This window comes from Fonsecaea nubica (genome assembly GCF_001646965.1).
Source record: "Fonsecaea nubica strain CBS 269.64 chromosome Unknown Scaff3, whole genome shotgun sequence".
Taxonomy (NCBI): Eukaryota; Fungi; Ascomycota; class Eurotiomycetes; order Chaetothyriales; family Herpotrichiellaceae; genus Fonsecaea; species Fonsecaea nubica.
The window spans coordinates 99,666-122,440 of record NW_019173676.1 but is presented as its reverse complement, the minus strand read 5'-3'; the positions used below and the strand labels follow the sequence as shown (position 1 = coordinate 122,440).

The window sequence follows — 22,775 nt, the reverse complement described above, 5'->3', positions numbered from 1 at the left end:
CGATCTGGTCGCACAAAGAACCAAGTCGAGAATATTCGTCAGATGTTGCTGAGCGAGAGAGACGGTAACCCGCGGTGGGAATTTGGGGGTCGAATTCGAACAAAGAAGAATCAACAACGAGCAGCGATAGCACCAACACCACCAGATGACACGCGGATGCCGAGGCAACAAACGAAGTTAGCGAGAGTGAGAAAGGGTTGCTCTAGATAAAGAAGGGTGCAAAGAAGGTAGGAATTACAATGGATGATGATGATGTCGGAGTGTGAAAAGAAGCAAAAGAGAATGTCGAAAGGGGAGTCGAGTGATACGGAGATGCGCAGGCAAGCAGGGATGGGGCATTGGCGCAGGCGAGGCAAAAAAGTTATAGAGAGAGACTTAGTCAACGCAGAATGTTATTACGGGGTGTTACTATGCTTGGATTTGACGCAGGTGATCACCATTCAGGTGCGTGTTGACTGTCTGTGAGTGGCTCTAGGGTGCCCTGGCAGCCCTGGGTTGCGTACCAGAAGCTCCCTAGGGCCCGAGATCCAGGCCCATGGACGCCCTGACTGGCTCGGGGTATTCAGGGGCTCCATTGCGTGACGCGGCGCGTGAAACATGGCCAGGGAACAGGCGGTGGTGCCCGCACTTGGCCTGGGGCTCTAGTCCACGGCTCCAGGCGCCATTTGGCTCATTAGGTGGCTCCCGTGCTCCCTTAGCCACACGTTAAGCCCAGATCGGTTAGTAGATGGTGGCTACGGCCATGGTGATTGGCGAGGTTTGTGGCTGCGACTCGCCACATCTTCGACTGGCATTGCTTGTACCGACCTAAAGACTTGGACATACCACCTCACCACCGTCAAACAGGTACCTGCTGGGTATGGGGTACTTGTTATGTCTCGGATGACAGTCAACCAAGACCAACAATCACGGTACATTCAAGTCTCCTCGCTTGATCCCGGAGATCACGTGGTGCATCTGCAATCACGTGTACATGACTTGGTGTCCTAGGCCGAAAGAGGGTATCATGCAAGTCATCGAGAAAGGCCACCAACACCACAGCAGCAGATGGTGCCAGGAAAGGCGAGCCCGTCATAACCATCCCGGCCTTTTTGTGCCGCGACTGAATTGTGTCGGCCCGTCTGAATAACCATTTGACCAGAGAAACTGCACGACGGAATCCAAGCCGTCAACCCCCCAGTTCCCCATGTTTGAGTGCATGCACTGCTTACCACGGGTGTCACGCAAGTCCTCTCTGTTCTCAAAGCCGACCTTCAACTACCGGTCCCCAACATGTCTCTTTCTTCCCCGTATTTTCCTTGTGAGATTCACACTTCCATCTGCCGGCTTCCCAGTAAAGGCCATGGAAGTTGTGGCAACGGTAAGTCCGGAACGTTCCGTATCACCATCTAGGCCAATATCTGGACGCCTTATCAGCGAGCATAATCAAGCACTTCAGCGTTATATATATAGTCAGGGCAAGATGTCCGAAATATCTCTTGTTCCAATGCATCGAAATTGCAGGGTTCGGTCACCGAGACTGTAGCAATGGGGTCAATTGAACCAAAGAAACCGTTTGAAAAGGTGAGGATGGTCCGCAACAGCCCCTGTACAACTTCATTGTTCACTCAACCGCAAAATGTTTGTTCAACCGCACAAGAAACTCACCAGCGAAAGCATAGGTTGTCATAGTGGGAGCTGGACCAGCAGGCCTGCTTCTCGCTCTCCTCCTTTCACAACATAATATCCCTTCGATCGTGTTGGAATCATGGAACAGACTGGACGAGCGACTCCGTGCGACCCAATATGGAGTCCCGGCCACCAAGATATTCCGTCGGGCGGGCATCCTCGACGACTTCCGGGAACAAAGCATTGACAGCTTTCCCAGCATCTGCTGGCGTCGAGTTAGCGATCACCAAAAGCTCACGGGGATTGACCTCTCTGTTGTCAAAGACCATCCTGATCGCATGACCATCCTGCCTCTCAATCAGATCATTCAAATCATGTATAAACACTGTATGGAAAGGGCCAACGGCTTGGTCGAAGTCAAGTTCAATCACAAGGTCGTGGGCACAGGGCAGGATGAGCAGTCTGCCTGGGTTGATGTCGAGGCCGGCGAAGAGGGGCAGGTCAAGGAGAAGAAGCGATTCACTGCCGATTATGTTATTGGGTGCGACGGAGCGACCAGCACAGTGAGGAAATCTCTGTTCGGCAGAGAGTGGCCCGGTCAGACATTCGACTTTCGCTTGATGGTCCAGAACGTCCGTTCCCCCAAGGCCTCCCGCATTTGCGGTATGCTGAGGCGCCCAAGGCTGACTAGAGCGACAGGTCTGGTACGACGGTTTCGAGAAACATGGCTGGGACGGAGGGAATTATATGGTCGATCCGGACTTTTGGGGCCTGATCGCAAAACGAGGCAAAGGAGGCCTTTGGCGTGTCACTTACGGTGACAGTGCAGCCGGTCTTTCTGACGAAGAGTACCTCGAACGGCGGAACACGGCCTTCAAAAAGTTACTGCCAGGCCACCCCGAACCTGGCGAGTACAGAATCACACAGACTGACCAGTTTCGGATCCACAACCGTTGCGTTGAGAAGATGAGGGTGGGACGAATCATCCTCGCGGCCGACGCTGCGCACGTGTGTAACCCATTCGGCGGTTATGGTTGTATGACGGCCGTGCTGGATGTCGGTGCCCTCGCCGACTGCCTGATTGGCCTGTACGAGGGCAAGGCGGACGAGAGCATCCTTGACCTCTACGCCGACATCCGCCGCGAGAAGTTCCTGAAATATGTCGACGCAAGATCCATGAAGAATATGAATAGGATCATGCACAGTGATCCCGACACGGTTTTGGAAACCGACAAGTTTTTGCAACTGCTGAAAGGTCTGGAAGGCGATGACGAGGCGACAAGAGCATTTCTGCTGGTAAGTTTAGCAAATCTCTCCCAGGCTCCAACCGCACACAACGCTCATCAGGAATTTCTAGAAATATTCCAGCATCGAACACGATTTCACCCAGTACTATAGACCAACGTGAGAAGGGAAGGTCCCACAAGGAGAAACTCCTGTGAGCTTGGATCCCGCTGGCTGGGCGCCTCGGCGTGTGCTGCCCCTTGTTGACTTCGGCCCCAGTCTGGACCTGTACTTGTATAGAGTCTGGCAAAGTTAGTACTAGTTTGATGTGATGCTCTGCGATTTCTTCAAAGGACAGAAAGGGTGCCACCCCATGCTGGAGGTCTACTAACCCTGCTTGATAAGCCTCCATCTCGGGCCAAAAAACACCACCCTGCTGACCGACTGGATAGCCATTTCTTTCTCCCTATTCCAGTCTAGAAGTGTGTTTGTTTGTTCGATGATTCAGAAATTCCTCTTTCCTTGGTGTCGACGGCCCGGCTTTCCTTGGGCTGAAATGTATGTATTTTTGAATTCTTGTAGAGCTCGCAGGATGGACGATCCGTTGGAGAGGCCGATGCCCCGACTGACTCAACGGAATCATCAAAGAAGCATTATCAAGCAACGGATTGCTTTGTGTTGGTATTCAACTTGACTCACTCACTCACTCCCTTCCTGCAAGGCCCGGTCTAAGGGACCCCCATCCATCCGTCGCAGGATTGCAAGTGCATTATGTAGCAGTACCATGTACAGGGTTTGTGGTATGCAGTATATAGTATCCAGCAGGCTCGCGTGGAGCTCGCAGGTAGGGGCCTAGGTAGCGCAAACTCTTCTCCGGGTCTTCTTTGTTGCAAGCTAAGAATAGAAGTCAAATAACCTCTTCTCTGCATGCGTGCTCGTGTTATTCGCATTTTGTAGGTGCGTTGGTCTTGTCTGGTTTGTTGGGCGTTTTTGAATCTTCATCACCACAGGTGTTGGATCCAGAGATACAAGAAACAGCCCTGGGACATTCTGCGCGTCGTCCTTTGATACCTACCACATCCCGTCTTGTGATGGGAGCAGACGAGTGTAGTACTGTTTGTATCGAGTTTTATGTAGTGCCATTTTCCTATCGGTGTCGGGTACATTCAGTACTTGTACGTCTCGGGGGACAATTTCCGACATCCGACCCCATATGGTATTTTGTCTATGTTGCCCTTACCAAGTATATACGAGTAACCGTTCGGGTGCCAGATGGAAATAGAGCAATAACAAGGTGACTCAAGAAGAAACAAGCACTACATACCAATACCTGATGCAAGAGCTTGTCCGTAGCGTTTGGGGTGGGATGGTGAACTTACCAGAGTCTTGAAAAATCTTGATAGCTGATGCCCATCTATTCGGACGATCATCACTCTAGAGTCCACGGCGCACTGCCAAGAGACGCCAGTCTCTACCATCGCGCGCGTCAATGTCTCCAGAAAGGATGGGCAGTTCCCATTTGCTGCATGTATATCCTGCTTTGTCCGTATCTGGGTGGAAATGAGACTGTTGGATTCAAGGCGCCAAACTTGGGGTGACCAGCTACAAGTTGCTGCAGCTAAAGAGCCTCACCAGCCACTATCAGTGTTCATAAATTGGCGTGATTTGTTGACAGAGGCTAATAGCAGCAGCCAGCTGATACTCGGACGAGTAGATCGGCCCCCAGGCAATCGGAGCCTAGGCAATGATCGGTTGTCGGCCATGCAAATATTGGATGGCGTGCCCCTGGGGCTCCATCTGCGAGCATAGGAGACTGAGCCCATGTTGCAACCCTTCCAAAATGTACGGCTTCCCACTCCGCATACTTTTAGCATGCGGAATATTGTGTGTAGCACCACTGGATATCTCGTGAGATCATTGCAGTTGCCCAGTTCTAACAAGGATCCTCGGCAAATGTCCGCTGCTCCGTCTCGATAGCGTGCAGTTGGACCATTTCTGTAGTCCACAGCTGTTGCTCGTGTCTGGCAAGGCCACCCAAGCCACATGGCAGGGACAAACCGTTTCGAAGCATTGGCCAAGACTCCGTGCTGAACACCTGAACGTCTCTGGGGTTGGTGACAATTTCCTGAAGAAATCCTGTTGTCCTTGACGTGGCTAGCGTTATGTTCAATTCAGGAGAGCCGGTTGTCGGATAACACAGCTTTGTCGGGGTTCAGTTCGATGGTCGCCTAGACCAGCAACAGCAGGGTACTTTTGCGTGAAAGCAGAGCAAATGGTGGGTGTGGCGGTTTGAATCCGTCGACATGAGACGCGGCTATCCACGCCAGGTCGAATTGAGAAGCGATATCATGCATCACTGGTTCAATTCGGTGTTCGCCAGGATAAGCACTACCCAGAGTGGCAGCCTGTCGAGCCTGGACTGTATCACAGAACATCTTGAACCTGCCAGCGGGGAGCGGACCACCTACCGCGTTGCTTCTTTCTCCCAAGCATTTGTCTTGTGGTCTTCCTGAATTAGCATCTTCCAGCCCAGGATTAACAGACGGTCCAGTCACACGGTGTGGTACAACGGGTAGACCAGTCTTGTGTATCGCCTTGGCTCAGCACGAAGGACCCTACCGACATACATATGTCGAGGCATTGTGGCAGTGTGGCAAGGTCTTGAAGCCGGCCGTGATATGCGGGTCAAGATGAGCAAAAGGTTCAAATGGGGGAAGTAGGTATAGGGAGGGACCAGTCCGAACTCCGGGATGGAGCATGCCGATCGTGATGTAACTTTGGTGCTTTTGTGGCTGACCAGCACCGCGACTCGGCAGCGCGTCGAGATTAACGATGTTGCCCTCCGACATCCGGCCCCTGCGCCTCGTCTCCTGTTCGTTGTGTTGCTCTGCTTCGTAGTTTTGGGGGGGGGAAGAATACCGACAAGTGTGTGCAAGGGGTAGTCGGGGGCCTAGGGAGAGCGTATCGGCTCGATTGAATGATAGGTAAAGGGCATTTTTGGTCCTTCTAGGTGATTTCTTGGTGTTGTCGCAGGTTTGAATGCCCTAAGCGGGTGACCGTTAGGCAAGACACGCCAAGCCGCAGGAAGCAGCCGAACCAAACCTCCACCCCCGACAAAGAGGCAAAGAGGGTTCACCTGGTAGATTATCGCCACACTGATTCTGACTAGTATTATTGCATCCGTCAACCTTGATGCCCCCTTTTTTTCCAGAAACAGCCGCATTCGGATGTCGGTGATGGTTTGTACACAGACGAAGTAATATGGTCGGTCTGGAGTAACCTACCCTTGTCGCTTCGATGCTGTGATCATTGGTTTCTCATTTGTTCCTAGCCTGTGGATTGGCTAACTCTCTGCAGTCAGTTCCTCAATAACACCTCCACTCTTTCGAACTGTTTGCCCCTGTCATTCGTTCACGATTGATCCTGCAGAAATCTCTCGGAGGATTTGCCTGTCAGAGGACGATGTCCTTGTCTTGGTACACCTTGTGTGGCTGGCCAGAGGATGGGTACAAAGGCATGGGAAGATTTGCCTTTGCAAGGGAATACACACAGCGAGGAAGGGTCGTATAGAGGGCACGGGCTTGAGGCTGAGCTGCCATGCTGGTCGCGGTGCGCGTTTCCGCAGCTAAATCTGATCGTCGCACTAGAGATTTGTTCAAAACTCTGTGCCTCGTGTTGAATCCTTTTGCGGTGTCCGAGCACTGTCCTCAATCCTCAGTTCGCCAGTGGGTTTTCCTCTCAGATCGGCGTCAGCATCGATGTCTCCAAATTGAAGGACCCCTCCTGGAAGGGCGGTTGGCGAAGTCACGACCCGTATTCTGACTTAGTCCTGAACAGCCGATTCACGGTCTAACACAGTATAGTTGCCAGGGATGGGGCCGAGCACGTTCAAAAGTGGATCTGCGCGACACAGGAAATCTCGTAGTTTCTCCTTAGGATTGTTGCAATTCACATCGCGGCCCTAAAGTCAGCGTGCTGGTTCTCCTTTAGCATGGCTGTGGTCGCCCATTGACAGAGCCACCATTCCCCGTCAGGTCGCGCGTCGAGGGAAAAAAAAAGATAAGTGTTTGCTCCAGCCCCTCCTGAATCGACTTCATCAACCCTTTCTTTCTCTCCTTACCTTGGTTGACTTGTCGCTTCGTTGCGTTCTGGACTGCTGCCTTCTGTCAAACTCCATCAGTGACCTCACATCCCCTTGCACTGTCTTGCGTCAGGGACCTTTCACCTTCTCCCTCAACAGCATCGACATCGCCCACCTGAACATCCTCGACATACAATGGGTCAGACAGCATCTCAGCCCGAGAGCGGCAAGTCCCTCAAAGTCATCGGCGCCGGTCTCTCCAGAACAGGAACCACATCATTCGGAGCAGCCTGTTCCTACCTCCTCGATGGCCCCTGTTATCACGGCGGCACCCAAATGTTAAACTCACCCGAGGCTCACATTAAACGTTGGATTGAAATCATTAAACATACCCCTGTCAAGAACGAAGCAGACCGCAAGGCCTTGAACGAGGGTGTCAAGGAGATGTTGGATGGATATGTTGCTTGTACCGACCTGCCCTCCAACGCCTTTGTCGAGGAACTCATGGAGATCTACCCCGACGCCAAAGTCATCTGCACCGTGCGGGATCCCGATAAGTGGTGGAACAGCTTGGCCCCGATCGTGGAGAAGGGTAACTTGACTGTCTTGTCCTGGATCTTGGCTCCCCTTCCCACCCTGCGGTGGTTCCGAACATACCACGACGCCCTCGACGACGGCCGTGTCGGTGAGCTGTACTTCCGCCCCGGCGAACCCAAGAGACCGACCAGAGCCATGTGGGATCGACATATCGAGCATCTGAAGAAGGTCGTCCCCAAGGAGAGACTGTTTTTCTATGACGTCCGCGACGGCTGGGAGCCACTGTGCGCCATCCTCGGAGTTCCTGTCCCCAAGGACGTTCCGTTCCCCAAGCTCAACGATGCTCAAGCCATGGAGAGCTTCATGAAGAAGAGCGCTCAGCGGGGGATGATGGTGTGGGCTGGTCTTTTCGTATCCGCCGGTGTTGCCGCCTTTGCGGGTGCGAGATATGCCCAACTGATTTAAGAGTAGAAGTTTTTCAGCGGAGGGCTCCATGTATTCATATGTGATGATGCTGCTGCCGTTTCACCCATGCTAGGGCGGAAGACATGTCCAGGCAGTCGAATGAAAGGGTGCACAAATGGTCCGGTCCATTTCATTTTCGAGATGCAGACACTTTGAGCTTTGCGTTACTGGGCGTCATGAGGAAGGAATTAAAACGGCGGAATGATTTGGCGTGTTTTGACAACGGTTTTGTCCACGAATATTCGGGGTTGCAGTGGGATGATTGAACATCCTAGATTGGTGCCATATAGAAGGGATCCTTTGGGATTCAAGGACTGGGACCGGAATGCTTTGTTTGCGGCAAGGTCTGGAGCTGGTATGGTACATCTCTTGTAATGCAATGCCAAATTGAGGAAAATGATTCATCTCACAAATGTGTTGGCTGTGGTTGTGGTCAGAGAGTCGCCCATGGCACCATAGGATGTGTCTGTCCAGGTGCGCAGCCTTATTGCTCGCCCCGGCCCTAAGGCTGAGCAACCCCGGACAAGTAAGTGATCGCCCCTCGAGAATAATCGCAGTAAACCGAAAGCCTCACGACAAAGTTTCAAGTCCTCGAACGTTTAAAAAACAAAAAACCAAGGAGGAAAAAAAGCTTCTCTTTCGAGGATTTAATATTATGGACGCCAATAATCCCATAAATTAAAAGGAATGCCGCCGTTTGTCAGCTTTTTGAATCCCTCAATCCCTCGATTACGCGGGCATCCCTTTTTATGGCGCAATAACGTGCCAAGGGAGCGACGAGGTGACGGAGGATCATCAGGCTGCGCTACTCAACCATCACAATCGAATGAGAGAAGTTCGAGGGGAGAAATGCCGGGCGTCTCGTACTAATATATAGCTTTTTTCTCGTGGCATATTGCGCAAATTACTCCGTTCTCAGCTCCTTGCCAACGAGAAGCCAGAGGGTTGATGAAACCACCTTCTCATCCGAAGATGCATGTCAAGTCACATTGGCTGTTTCCACATTCGTGTACCATTGCTGTGATGGTACGATGACAATGAGGCTGGCCCCTCCAGCACAGATTATCAATTTGGACCAAGCAAACTTCCACATTCGTTCCAGCCATGCGGTCATGCATCAGGCTGAGCCCCCGTGGCTGCCTCTCCTGGGCGTTGTCGAGGAAGTTTTTATGAGAGTGGAAGTCCTTTCCTACGCCTCATGGAGACTTTTCAGGTACAATCCAGCCAGCCATCAATCATGGGTGGGTTTTCCATGCCATTTATGTAGATGGCTTACCCTATCCACTATCACCAACACTAGTTGTGTAACAAATATCGGACAACGTATCGCCGTTTTGGATACCTACGGGAGATAAAATACAAGGACTGATGCGTATACCGAGTGCTGTGCAGACACGACGTGCTTGGCTATCCTCATCTACCATGCTGAAGGGTAAAAACATTGACTTCTCATTGATATCGGAGGGTAGGAGGAAGTCATTTCATAGTATTCGGGCGCCCCAGCCTAAGCCCTACCTGCTACTGAGCCCTGATCCAGCCTTATCCTGCCACCCTGCCCATGTCGACGCCGTGTCATATGGCGGTACAATCTATGACGCTCGATAGAGACAACATCTTTATGAAGCATCAATTACTTGACACTTAGCTCAAATATCGAACACGACTGGTGGGAAGGAGACCCAGTTCTGGTGAAATGACAGTGATCGGAGCTCTGTGCTGTGTGGTGTGGCATATGCAAAATGTAGTGCCCTTGACTCTCCAGGGATTGTCGCAGTACGAGGTACTCAGACAAGGTACATAGGTGGAAAGGGTTGAAATTAGTACTCGGTACTTGTAAAAGGCAGAGAAGCGCAGCTCACATGGGCACATGGGCCTTGTCCCTGCTCCACGTGACGCACCCACTAAGCCTCAATCGGGATCATTCGTCCGTCCCTTCAACTCGACCCTGTGATGCTTGCACCTCGAGTGGATGAAGTCACTCTCACCCACGCAACGGGATAACGTCGATGTTGATTGTTTTATGGCTTCACCACGCCTAATTCCGCAGTCCTGAGTCTGGCCCTCCAGACCGACAACGTTCTATCACCATGACTCGAGAAGAACCACTCCTCGCTCGGCCTGCCTCGCCCAACTCGTCGACCCACGGTATCGAAGAGGAAGACGCCCTCCTCACAGGCCAACCGACCAACCGATCCCCGGCCAAAAAGTATAGAAAATGGAGGGAAATCGGTCTCTTCGTCTGGGCCCTCCTTGCAACTGTGTCCGTCATCATTCTCGGTGTCATATATCAGCATGAATCCACGGTTGGCCGAGCTCGACCTCGGACGGGAGGTTGGGGTCCAGATGGGAAGCCATCTGGCAAGAGAAATATGATATTTATGGTCTCGGACGGCATGGGCCCAACCTCGCTGTCAATGACGCGGAGCTTTAGACAATACACGACCGGGCGGCCCATAGATGACGTTCTGATTCTTGACCGACACCACATCGGCTCCTCGAGGACGCGGAGCACCAGCAGCCTGGTTACCGACTCTGCCGCTGGCGCCACGGCCTTCTCATGCGGATTCAAGAGCTACAATGGTGCGATTTCGGTGCTACCAGATCACACTCCCTGCGGAACAGTCCTGGAGGCCGCCAAAAGAGCGGGATACATGACTGGACTGGTTGTGACTACGAGGATCACCGATGCCACTCCCGCCTGCTTTGCCTCCCATGCGAATCGAAGGGAATACGAAGATCTCATCGCCGAACAAATGATAGGTCACTATCCTTTGGGTCGCGTCGTGGATCTGATGATCGGTGGTGGACGATGTCATTTCCTGCCCAACACAACGGAGGGTTCGTGCCGGGCCGATGGCAAGGATATCGTGGCCATGGCCAGGGACAAGTTTGGCTTCACCTACGTTGACAACAAGAAAGACTTTGACAACCTGAACGCCGACGACTTGCAGTTGCCGTTGCTTGCCCTGATTGCCGACGGAGATGTCCCATACGAAATCGACAGAGTGCATGTGTCGGACGTTTACCCGAGCGAAGTTGAAATGGCCCGACTGGCACTCAAAGCCTTGTCGGCAGCGACCAAGGACTCCGACAAGGGGTTTTTCCTCATGATTGAAGGGTCAAGAATCGACCATGCAGGACATTTCAACGACCCAGGCGCGCAGGTGCGCGAGGTCTTGGCCCATGATGAGTCGTTCGGCGCCGTTCTCGACTTCCTCGAAGACGACAAGACCGAGGGCGTTCTTGTGTCCACATCCGACCATGAGACTGGCGGTCTCGCTGCAGCACGCCAGTTGCACGAAACATATCCGTCGTACCTGTGGTTCCCCGAAGTCCTGGCCAACGCAACACACTCTACCGAATATCTCGCACGCAAGTGGAGCGAGTACATCTCAGAAAGTGCTGATGCCTCGCGTACAGAAAAAGGGACTAAACTCCGCGATTTGGTCAGCTCCAACCTGGGCATATCAGACCTCTCCCAGGGCGAGATTGACGCCATCATTGACGCTTCGCCGATCTGGCCTCCTTTATACCACTTTTCTGACATCATCTCTCGCCGGGCACAAATTGGATGGTCTACACATGGCCATTCGGCGGCAGATGTGAATATCTACGCCTCACACCCGAGTCACGCTCCAGGGTTGGTGGGCAATCATGAGAACATAGAAGTGGGCGAGTTTATTGCCGAGTATCTGGACCTGGATCTGGGCGTGATTACGGCAGAGCTGAAAAGCAAAAAGGTCAAGACCTCAGTGGAGGGAGAGGTCGAGGGGGACTGGGGAGAGTGGATGGGTCCGCCTGGTCTGCCCGTCAACGAGGACGGAAGTTTGGTGGTACTAGATGCATACCACGGTGATTTCAAGCATCGGAAGCGCGAGGCCGAGGGAATTGCTGATTGTGGGTGTGGCATGAAGCACTGATAGGGAGTGCGTTTCTTTGTGTAACATCTGGCGTTGGGGGGGTTGCAAAGCGAAGAATGAGCTAGTATATGCCCCTTTGCAGAAACACGGGGCGATGGCGACGGCGTTGGAGAGGGCATTGTTGGTAAATACTACGATGGGGGTGATGAGCTACAGTAGATTGATATACCAGAAACCGACTGATTCAAAGCGCTGCAGACACAGAGAGACAGACAACCTGTACGTTGGTCCTTTTTCTCTGATCTATTTAAGCCCGTATATTCTCGATCGGCTTCGGGGGGAGGGGGGATATTATTATTCCTTGCGCTGTTCCTTATGTTAGTCTTTGGACCAATGCAGGTACCGAGGACCGAGTTCAAGGATCAAAAGTCAGAATCCCTGCGAGAGAAGAAGGATGACGGAGGAGGGGGGAGGTGGTAGGGAGGAAGGGTATGATGAAACTTTGTCTTAGCCATACCTTGCTAGATACCTACATATCCTATATCTTGTTCCTTTGTGCCTCATGTCGAGATGGTGGTAGTTAGGTATCGTTATAGTTATAAGTGGTCGCCGCAGTAGCAGTAGCAGTGACGCGTCTCCCTCCCCATCTTACTGTCACTCTCACCCTCCCCGCTATCTCTATCTCCATCTCTTCGTGCGTATGATAATTCACATCACATCATATCAAATCATATCGAGGATACCCACCCAGGATCCAGATCCGAGCAAGAAACGCATATTTCGGGTTCGAGTTGTGCGAGATCGAAACGCAGCATCCACCCATCCACCGCGCGGGGAACCCCAGCCACGCCCAGGCGCCCCAGCCAGGGATCCCCAGGGAAGCCAGGGGACGCCCAGGAACGCCTAGGAGTTTATTTTCTCGTCCCTCGTCCCTCGCATCGTACCCTCCCTATGTATATACATAGGTACATACCTACCCACTACGAGGTGCTGGAAAACCACACTATCACACTACCTCACCACCACACCACCATGCCACGCTACGCTACGCTACCTACGCTTCCACACATGCGTACACACAAAAGTACAAAAGTACAAAAGTACAGATTATATCGAACACTTTACCCACCCTGCCCCGAAAAGGTTCCTGCAAAAAAATGTGTATAGATAACCCTATCCTATCCTACACCGTGTGCGTGTACCTTGCTCGCGCGTATGGACTTATCATGGTTTTTTTCCTCTTTGCCAAAAAAAAAGTTATGGAGGACTGCTCAACTGGTTGATTAATTGACTGATTCACTGCTCGACCAAGAGATGAGGTGATGCGATGCGATGTGATGTGATCAATTCATTGGCATTCCTTGTGGGGAGACCTCTATACCCATGTTCTGGTTTCTTGTTCTGTTGTTTCTATCACCCACCAAACCAAAAAACAAAACAAAACGCTAAATGCTGGCAAAAGACGTATGTACGAAATAAAAAAGACAAGTTCTGTGAGTATGGCAGCCCCGAGGACCCGGGCGGCAGATGATTTCCATTACCTATTTTCTCCAGGGTTGATTTCAGATAAAAAACAAAGAGCTGCTAATGCGACATGATTGCTCTTCCCAGTAACAGTATGAGATGCGTTTCCCATTCCTCGTTCCTGTCGTTTCACACTACTCCATTCCTCCACTTCTATCTCTCCTCCTTGCCATCATCACTTAGTTCCTCGCCAGGCGGGCGGTGCCAGAGGGAGGAGGGCAGGTGCCGCCAATGTCGGCAACCCAGGCAGCAGAGTTGAACTCGGTGTGGATCTCGGCGAGTTGCCAGCCAGTGGGTCCAACGGTGGCATCGGATCCCTTCTGCACAGCCTTCAAGATCGTGATACCCTGCGATGGGTAGGTCTGTTGGCCAACGGCGCCGATCCATCGGAGAACGATGTAGCCGTCACAGGTCACAACATCAGTGCCGAGGAGAGTGAATCCGATGGCGGGCTGAGCGCCTTGACCGGCAATGTAGGCCTGGGCGCTGGGGAAGGTCGGGCCGCCGAGGGGAATGCCTGCGATGTAGTTGATCGAGTCCGAGGTATCGACAAGCTCAGGGGCGAGCAGGTTGGTGGCCACGTTGACGTCAAAGTTGGTGAGGGTCGAGATCCATTGCGTCTCAATGTCGATGGCAATGCTGTAGGGAATGCACGAGTCGCTGTCTCCGTACCCACGGGCGTTGAGAGCTGGGGCGGCAGAGGCCAGAGCGGCCAAGCTGACTGGAGCAATGATGCTGGAGAAACGCATGGTGTCTGCTGGGGGGAAATGAAAGGATTCTTTAGGGTGATTGGATTAATGCGGATTTGGTGATGCGATGCTGAGCGATAGTATTATATAGCTTTTTAGGACAACGAGTGACCTGTTCTGACTTGCAAAAAATGAAAGTGATTGTTCTGATGTGAGCTGAATTGATGATCCGAGAGAAAAGATTTCACCTCTCAGGGTGGGAGGCAAGTTCTCTTTAATGCAACAGCGTTGCAGGCCAAACCTGTAACTGCTCCGTTCAGTAATAGGTTGGCTGCCTTAACCTGCCTTCTGCCTTTTTTTGGGGCCTTCGATCATGTGGGATTAGGAATGCGATAGGAATAGAAGTGGCCAGGTGAACTAGGCTCTGTCGCTCCGCCCACTTGACTGGTCGACTTCCTCCACGCCCATGTTAGCAGCTTGGAACGGCCGCCGCTTCGTTCGGCGCACGTTTAGCTAGGTCCAGGTCCTTGCCTTGACTTCATCCTTGTCAGTCATCCTGCGCCCAACACTGACTTGATCGGAGACTCGGGAACCACCTTTGGACCAGATGCAGGAACAAACTGGATCACCAGTCTGAGGTGAGCATCCAATTGGGCATCGCAGTCTGTCAGCTCAGGCGAACATTAAACCGGATGAGGACAAGATGCAAAGGCCCTGAAGGATTTCTGCCGACCATGGGAAGGGAAAAGGACCAGAGGCTGCTGATGGCGGAGGCGCAGAGACTTCGAAGAGTGATCCCTAGGCCCATTCAAGCTACCACGCCGCCCAGCCCAGCCCACGCCTCAGCAACTTGTTACTATCCTCGGATACTAGTCCCTTGGTGTTGGTGGTATCATTGGCCAACCCCGCCTCTCTTTTCTGCTCGTTGGTGACCCAGAACCGATTACCTGTCAACATGGCCCACTGGTGACCTGGTGTCCACCTGCCTAGCCCATCGACCGACTCTTCTGCACCTTGGTTTCATGCTGTAAAAAGCTTAGTTGAACCCGTTGTTGAGCGAATCATGGAGAGGCCGAACCTCGTGTCAAAACGCACGTCAGCCCCGATAGCAGCTCCGTTTGTAGGAAGAGGCGCACTAAGGCGTGTACCGCCATTGGGTGTGGTGGGTGTAGAGGGCTTAGAGGAAGTTGGTGTATCGTCCTGGTTGGCGGACTTGAAGGTTGGCTTGCGGAGTCGAAGCCCTGAGGCTCGCCACCCTGCCGTGCCTGGTCCAGGTACCCGTGAGCTCTGAGTTCTCTGATACATCATCCAGGGCAATGTTTGCCCTGGCCCTACCAGTTGGAAGAACCCTGGAGTATGGGGTTTGATGATGTCGATTGTAATCTCGCCTAGAAAGTGGAGGGTAGGGAGACATGTCCCTCCAAACATGTCCAGGAGATTGTCAGGCACCAGTCATAGTAGGACGAAAAAGATCTACTCGTACAGGGACGGGAAGCACAAGATCCGGAGGGAGAAAGATTTGCAGATGTGGTGAACCTGCAGGGCCTGTGATGTGACACGGACGAGCCTCATGCAGCGGAGTTCGACAAAGTCGACCGACTAATTGAGTGAGTGACTTGATCCTCCACACAAATCCGTTTGCAGTCAACACCCGTCAATCAGCTTTGTCACTACCGAGCAACCATCGCGAACTGTCACCACGACGAGGTACTATTTACCAACACGGTGTAGTAGAGTCTGAAAGCAACAACCACCGACATCATCATCACATCCGACTCAGAGCTCGACTCGACCTCCTCCGCACACCTAGTCCTAGTTTGTCGTCTCTACCTGGCCCCCGTCCATCTCTACTTGGTACAGACGACCGAGGAACCTAGACAGGGCTGTTGCTCCCGCCTTCGACCCCCGTTTGACCCAGCCGATCGCGGAATTCGATGTCATTGCTATCACGCGGCGTTGAAACCTCGTCTCTCCCTTGCGGTTCTACAAGCCGAAAAATCAAGGACAAAAGCTGGATGCCGCCAAAACGGAGCTCACTTCTGAGGCTAATGCAGGCCATCTCATGGCCCCTCTACAGCTGAAGACCTTTTCCGCATCTTCCGTCCTTCGACACCTTCCCATTCCAATACGGATACAGCTCCACTGACGAAAACTTATGCCTGTCTGTGTGCTTCTAGACCGACTTTGAGAGGCCCCGTGAGGAGGAACTCGCCGGCCACGGCCACTGCTACCGAGGGAGGACATACAAGTACAACAATACATCGACTGACCAGCTTCCGCTCGGCGCTAAGCTGACGGCTGGGGAATATAACAGAGCCGAGCCTAAAAATGGTGGCGCGAGAGCCAAAGCCTGTGGGCGGTAGACACATCACACTCGCAGGCTGCCTTGATCGACATCTCTTTTCGTGTGAAGCTCCGCGCTCAGTCAACCCTGATACAACTAACGATTGGGAGTGTGTGGCTGCGACTGTCCGCTCTCTTCTCCTGGTGTAATCAGTCGAACGCTCTTTTTCGAATTGCTGTATGCTGACGTCCGTCCTCGACTACTGCCTCTTCTACCGGGTAAAGTCCGTTCGTCGCCGCTCTGAGTCGCGCGCTCCCCAGCCAAGCTGTTGCGGAGTGCCACTCGTGCCTTATCGACCGCAGGGCTAGGCGTCGCTCTCAGCAGATCTCGCTTGGTTGAGCCGCCTGTGCCATTCCCAGCTTTGGGGCCTCGAATCAGCTTGGCTTCATCCTCCCGTCTGACCTGCTGCTGCATGCGCTGTTCTCGTGTCAGCCCCGGACCGCAATCGCAACCGCAGCCTGATGTTGGACATCTCCCTTCACTGAAAGGTTGACTGAACCACTCCATTAGACAGTGGACATGTCCTGAATGTCCACATGCCTGGCAGAACATCCACATGTTTGCATTATGGCCCCAATGCTGCGACTGGGCTCCCAGATCCAGACCGGCGTGCTTCTCCACCATATCTCTGAGCGACTGGCAAATCGGGCAAACCGATCGAACTTGCCGACACCGTTCACACGATCCCTTCTCTCTCGTCAGCGGCCCTTGGCAGTTGCTACAGACAATGGACAGAGTCATTGAATCCCCATTGCCAAGACTGCCACCAGCCTGCTTACTGTCCGACGGTGACCGATAGACTCCTGGGTAATCAAACTCGACACACATTTTTCTCAGCAGTGCTGCCGATTCAAACAGACCCATCTGCCTTAAGAATGAAACGTGGCTCTCGAAGATGGCCTCGATTATCCGGTGTCCAAGGTGCGGCGTCATCAACCGATCGGCGAGGTTGTCTCCGATCTCATCTTGCGCTCGTCTCAACCTGCGAAAGTTTGCATGGAAAAAGTATGGGTGAACATGCATCAGCAGATGAGCCGCAAATTGCGCCTGGCCGATCCCGTTTTCCAGGTCGAAGGATATGCATTGGCATATCAACGGAAGCGATGACCACGCAAACGGTAATTTGGGCTCATACTTAGATAGGTCAATGGGCCGAAAATCTTGGTATAGGTACGTCTCATGGTCCAACTCTTCCATGGAGAGGCGGCTAAACGACCCGTTTCCCTGGCGTTGGTTGTCATTACCGGTCCTCTGGATTTTCGCCTCGCCTCGGATGGGATTCGACGTGTGTATCCGTGGCTTTGTCATCGAGACGCCCTCTTCAAAGAGAAAAATATCGGGCGATGACGATGCAGCCGTGTCCACATGCGAGGGTGGCAAAGATTCATGTTGTGGAATCGGATGCCATAAGCCTTTATCTTTCAGAGGTGATGCGGAGGGCTCGACTTGTGCATCATTGCCAAAGCTCATGTCAAGCGGGGTTTCGACAGCAGACACCCCCATATCGTTGTCGTCCGGCGTGGTGGGCCTCCCTTGTTCGGGACTGGGCCTCCTGCCATCATGGTCATCCGAACACGATAGTTCGTAGTCATCGTCCATGCTAGAGACGGCTTCCTTTGCCGACAGTGTCGTAGATGTCCTCACCCCTGAACGATGAGAGCCAAAGGACTGTTCAATTGACCTGGATCGATGCGAACTGTCCGTTGATACCGAAAACATCGGGAAACTTTCATCCGAGTCATGCCTACTTTGCGAGGCCACGTCTTTGGTTGATTCGGCCAAGGAGAATATGGGGCGAGCTTGGATGCGGTAATCGCGTAGTGCCGCTCGACGATCTTCCTGGCTCCAACTCTGCGTCCTCTTCTGCTCGATGAGAAACTCGGATCGGGGCCTCTTCACTGGTGAGACCGGCGAACCGGTTTGTGTTGAAAATTTCTTGGATGCTTCAGCAGATCTGAGTAGCTCGGGGGAAGCAGCATCTACGTCCATTGTGTGATTGGGAGAACCCATCAGAGCTCGAGCAGCTGCAGCTGCCGTGGAGTGTGAACTCAGGACCGAGGGAGGCAATGGTGCAATGTTATCCAGCCCTTCTTCATTGATTGGTATGGGCCGTCTCTTCAAGCTCGGCGGAGGTGAGTTTGGTAACGGTTTGGCCAACGGCGTCGTCATGTTCGACGTGCTGTCCGTCTCGGAGACCTGATGCGGCCGGTCGCCTGCACTGACACCCTTGAACAAACTACTGATGAGCTTCTGACTCTTGCTGTCCAACTTCGGGTTGAAACCCCTGGTAGGAAGTCCAGCCAGCGGAGAGAGACCAGGCCGGTGTCCTCCTGCTCGAAAACTCTCCAAAGTCTCACGTCTTCTCGCAGCGTCGGCTCGACGGCTAGCACGATTCCCATCCGCCCAATCCTTGATTTCTGGAACAATGACTGCTCCCAGAATGCGCCAAGATTGAGCCATACGGTGCATGGACACTGCGTCACAAGCAGCTGCGTTCTGGTCGAATGCGTTTTGCAGACGGCTGAGTATTGTGTCTGGAGACGACTTGTTGTCATCGGCTGTTGCAGGAACTGCGTAGTGAGAAGCCAGGTATTCAACCACTTGCGGCTCGGCTGCGACGCCAGGAATATAGCCACTCGCACCCACCTGATTGTTGTTAAACAGGTCTGGACGGTTGAAGATAGCGGCATCTAGAGGGAGCACAGACGGCTTATCCTCCGCTGACGACGGACTGTCTCCATGAAATTTGGTAGATCTCGAGGGCACGTTTACACCTTCGCGACGACGGATACTTGTCCCCACTGTTGATTCGAGTCCTCCCTCATCATCGGTAAGACTTCGGCTCGTCGGGCCATCGTCACCGCTGCTCAGTTTATCTGGCGGCACGTTCAAGAAGCCATCTGCTGCATTTTCCAAGAAAGACACTCGCGGGACGTCTCTTGCCTCGGAAAATGTGTAATATTCTCCATCTGGGAGGAACGTGGAGGTACATGAAGCAATTTGGTTATGGAAGGGTGATGTGTGTTTGATGTCCCATTGCGTGAAAATGCCCTCCTCACCCACCGTCCATAGCAGGTCCTCATCCGCCCATAGGAGATCATTAGGAGGCATGTTGTACCTGTCGAGTTCGCGAAACGGCAAGTGTGGGCGCCGGAGATCCCAGATGTGCAGCCGAGGATCGTCGTGATAGTATGAAACGGCGACCTGAGTGCTTTGCCAAAAGGCTGATTCGCCGGTTTCCGGCGCATTGCAGGCCGGCTTCCACCTGATATTCCTGATAGCGTGTGGCGCTTTGAGCTGAAAAACAGGCTTCTGGCGCTTTTTTTCGCTCTGAAAATCCCACACTCTGATGTACTTGTCGAACCCACCTGATACAAGGTGTCGGCCATCAGGGTGATAGTCAATAGAGTAACAGGCTTTTTCATGTGCATTAATACTCAGCTTCGGCGAGATGGGTACGCGAGCATCCCATTTCTGAACGACGCCCCCGTCCGCGCAGATCGCGAAATCAAACGGGTCAAACGGAGACCATCGGACGTCTCGGACAGCACTGCGCACCTCGAACCTGATGCGGGACTTGTCACGCTGAGGCTGTCGCAAGTCCCAAAGTCGGACCGACTTGTCTTGGCTGGCCGATAGCAAAAGATAGCCGGCATGAGGGTCAAAGTCTAACTTGTTGATCTGTCCCGTATGCTCATGGAGCCACGCCAACTCGGTCTTTGGGCTTGGGGCATTGAGGTCGTACAGCGCAATGCGACCATTCGTAGCTGCGGTCGCTATAATGTGCTCCCAGTGCCCTATCGACCATTTGACGTCTCTTGCCGGAAGGTATTCCCTCCGCTTCTCGGCTCTATCCAACTGCGAAGAGGAGTGGGTGGCAGCATAAGAGCTGATGGACGCCCGAATGTTCAGGTCTTCGGTGACCTTGCCATCGTGGACACGCACTGTTTTCAAGATCTCTTTCCCGGCCAAGACGGCATGCGTCTTCCGTTTATTGATATCGAGGGCGGCAATAGGGATGCCTGTTCGATGCGTGGCCGTCCGGGAGGAATGCGAGCTGCTGGTTGTAGTCAGTCAATACATCGACGACAACAACAGCGACGAAGCAAGCAGTCACTCATGCCTGTAGGTGTGTATGCCAGTGATTCGGCGCAGACCATCGTCATGGTCGCCCTGCACTGGGAGTCCATGCGACTTGGAACCACTATGCTTGCCCCAGGGAGCGATAATTCTCTGCAATTGGCCCAGACGGCCTGGCGGTAATGGAGGAGCCGGTGGAGGGGAAAGAAGATTTTGCGACTCGGAGGAAGCAGGATCAGACATGCTCTTCTGTTGACTCAACGATATCCGCGGATGTCCCGAATGTCGATGACGAGAGGGCTGCTGACGACAAAGGATGGGTCAGGCTCATGGCTGGCGGGTGCAGCCATCATTGGAGCGGATAACGAGCGCGAAAAGAACCTGCAGTGCTGCAAGGTGGCTGCAGGATGAGAAAGCGACGGCAGAGTTAGATGCAGCAAAGCGAGGGCAACCAAGAGGCATTGAGAGAATTGTAAGAACTGCTTAACATGGGGTGGTCGGGAGCGAGTGGGTGCAAGGCTGGAAGTGGAGTTTCCCATCGCAGAGCCTCAATTGGCTGGGCGGAAATGCTCTCTTTACACAAGCCTAGCCTGGACCTGGGGGGGGGGGGGGGGTGGCTCTTTGGAGTTTTCGGGGAAGCAAGCTTGTAGTTAAGTGTTGCTGCAGGCCACCTACCTAGCCACATAGCCTATTAGCATGGGTTGCATGGTGCCCAGCCAGCTAGGGCCAATGCCTAAGTTGTTACTTCCCGGGGGGGAAGGGCAGGTACAGTACCTAGGAGGTACCTACATACCTTCTCCCTAGATGAACAGATTACCGAGTACTTGTAGGTACTCTGGTTCCAGGGAATCATTGACTACTTAGGTGGGTAGTACAAATAGGTATGTGCTGTACCTCCAGGCATGCCTACAGCACAAAATGATGCCGGATAAATGATGCCTCTTAAGGTGTCTTGGGCCCCGTAACTTCCTCCTTTATTCTCCCATTGGGACATGGTATAGGTATCCAGTATAGCTGTCATGATTAGCTGCCCTACGTTAGGGAGCTTCTGAACAGGCCCCTCCAATACGGTTAAGACAAGTGCTTCCCCTTTCTCCTATAACCATTCTGTTGGTACAGAAGTAGAAACCTAAAGCTCCTTGCTGGTGCTTGTACATGGGCTTTTTCCACTCGGCCACAGACCGGGGCCCCTGCCGGAATGGAACCTCCCTAGGCCTGCTAGCTTAGCTACATGCCCACGACATCTGTGCTTCCTCGTAGGCGTGCCCCGGATTCCAGGGGCCTCGAGATCCGGACGAGTCGCCTGGACTTGGGCATGAAGATCCCGTCGCTGGTCTCCCCCCATTCGCGCGGCGAGAGGCTGCTAAGGTGCCAGTTGGCAGCGACTACTGTACCTACTAGATATTTCGACTTCGGATGCAGATTCTTGGATGCTCTGGCTGGCGGTGAGCGACTTTTGTTCTCATTTCCTCCTCATCGCCATCCACATCCCATATCCACCATCCACCATTTCCTTGCATTTGCTCTCCTGCGGCGCACATTTCCATGCTTCGGATGTCCAGCAAAAGCCTCGACTGATGTCTGATTCAACCTCGTCCCAAATCTAATCCAGCTTTCCCTTTCATCATCCGATACCCTACCTTGGTAGTCGATCGAGCTACTTACTACTGGTGGCTAGCGAGATCATTCTACCTCACCCTCACTTTCTCTCTCAGAGAGTTCCCCCCGTATCACCGGCCATGGATTTGTATATTTGCCTCAGCATCGTCCTTCGGGACCGCAGTCCTCCCCCTCTTCCTCCTCTGCCAGACAACATCAACATTTGTCAATTCAACCAGTTGCGAACTGCCCCTCTGTGTCTTCCCGTCACTTCAAATCGGGCTGCTTCTTCTTCTCGGGTCCTGCTTCATTGTCGACTTGGTCTGGGGTGACCTCTTTGTTTTCTTGTCTTACCAGACTGAAGACTTTTTCACCTCCATCTTCTTCTCAAGATCACACATTTGACATCTGACATTTGCAATCTTTCTGCGTCCTTGAGAGACGTACCACGTACTTGACGCTAGACACCGGCACGTCCTGCGCAGGTCCAGTGACATATTTTAGCTGCCACCCACTACTCCCCTCTTCCGCCTTCCCCTCGAGCTCCTCCACCAACGACAGCGCCAGACTGCGGTCCCCTAGAGCCTCAGTGCCTCCTTGGCCGGAAGACAAGTCCCCACCATCACCGCTACTATTGACTCCAACGCCCATCCACCTGAGCCGTTTGTCGGGCCCCATCTTCAGCAGAAAAAGGCACTCCAGGCTTGCCTACTTGTACTCAGCTCACGGGCCATTACGGGGACTATCACATCGGTCCAATCACG

General features: G+C 53.0%; 5 protein-coding genes across 5 annotated transcripts; 3 read left to right on the top strand and 2 right to left on the bottom strand.

Moving 5' to 3' along the window:
- Positions 1 to 1,527: 1,527 nt before the first annotated feature.
- On the top strand, positions 1,528 to 3,016 carry AYO20_00722 (hypothetical protein; the record flags this gene model as incomplete). The annotated part of the gene is made up of 4 exons (XM_022639031.1): positions 1,528 to 1,563; positions 1,662 to 2,240; positions 2,308 to 2,904; positions 2,966 to 3,016. The coding sequence occupies 4 exons, from the start codon at positions 1,528 to 1,530 to the stop codon at positions 3,014 to 3,016; spliced, it is 1,263 nt and encodes a 420-aa protein (XP_022504822.1).
- A 4,092-nt stretch (positions 3,017 to 7,108) lies between these two features.
- AYO20_00721 (hypothetical protein) lies at positions 7,109 to 7,915 on the top strand (the record flags this gene model as incomplete). Its single annotated transcript, XM_022639030.1, has 1 exon — positions 7,109 to 7,915. The coding sequence occupies one exon, from the start codon at positions 7,109 to 7,111 to the stop codon at positions 7,913 to 7,915; it is 807 nt and encodes a 268-aa protein (XP_022504821.1).
- A 2,087-nt stretch (positions 7,916 to 10,002) lies between these two features.
- Positions 10,003 to 11,835, top strand: AYO20_00720 (hypothetical protein; the record flags this gene model as incomplete). The annotated part of the gene is made up of 1 exon (XM_022639029.1): positions 10,003 to 11,835. One exon carries the CDS (start codon positions 10,003 to 10,005, stop codon positions 11,833 to 11,835), a length of 1,833 nt encoding a protein of 610 aa, XP_022504820.1.
- Positions 11,836 to 13,478: 1,643 nt separating this feature from the next.
- Positions 13,479 to 14,048, bottom strand: AYO20_00719 (hypothetical protein; the record flags this gene model as incomplete). Its single annotated transcript, XM_022639028.1, has 1 exon — positions 13,479 to 14,048. The coding sequence occupies one exon, from the start codon at positions 14,046 to 14,048 to the stop codon at positions 13,479 to 13,481; it is 570 nt and encodes a 189-aa protein (XP_022504819.1).
- Positions 14,049 to 17,030: 2,982 nt separating this feature from the next.
- On the bottom strand, positions 17,031 to 20,655 carry AYO20_00718 (hypothetical protein; the record flags this gene model as incomplete). The annotated part of the gene is made up of 3 exons (XM_022639027.1): positions 17,031 to 17,050; positions 17,112 to 20,392; positions 20,450 to 20,655. 3 exons carry the CDS (start codon positions 20,653 to 20,655, stop codon positions 17,031 to 17,033), a joined length of 3,507 nt encoding a protein of 1,168 aa, XP_022504818.1.
- Positions 20,656 to 22,775: the final 2,120 nt, after the last annotated feature.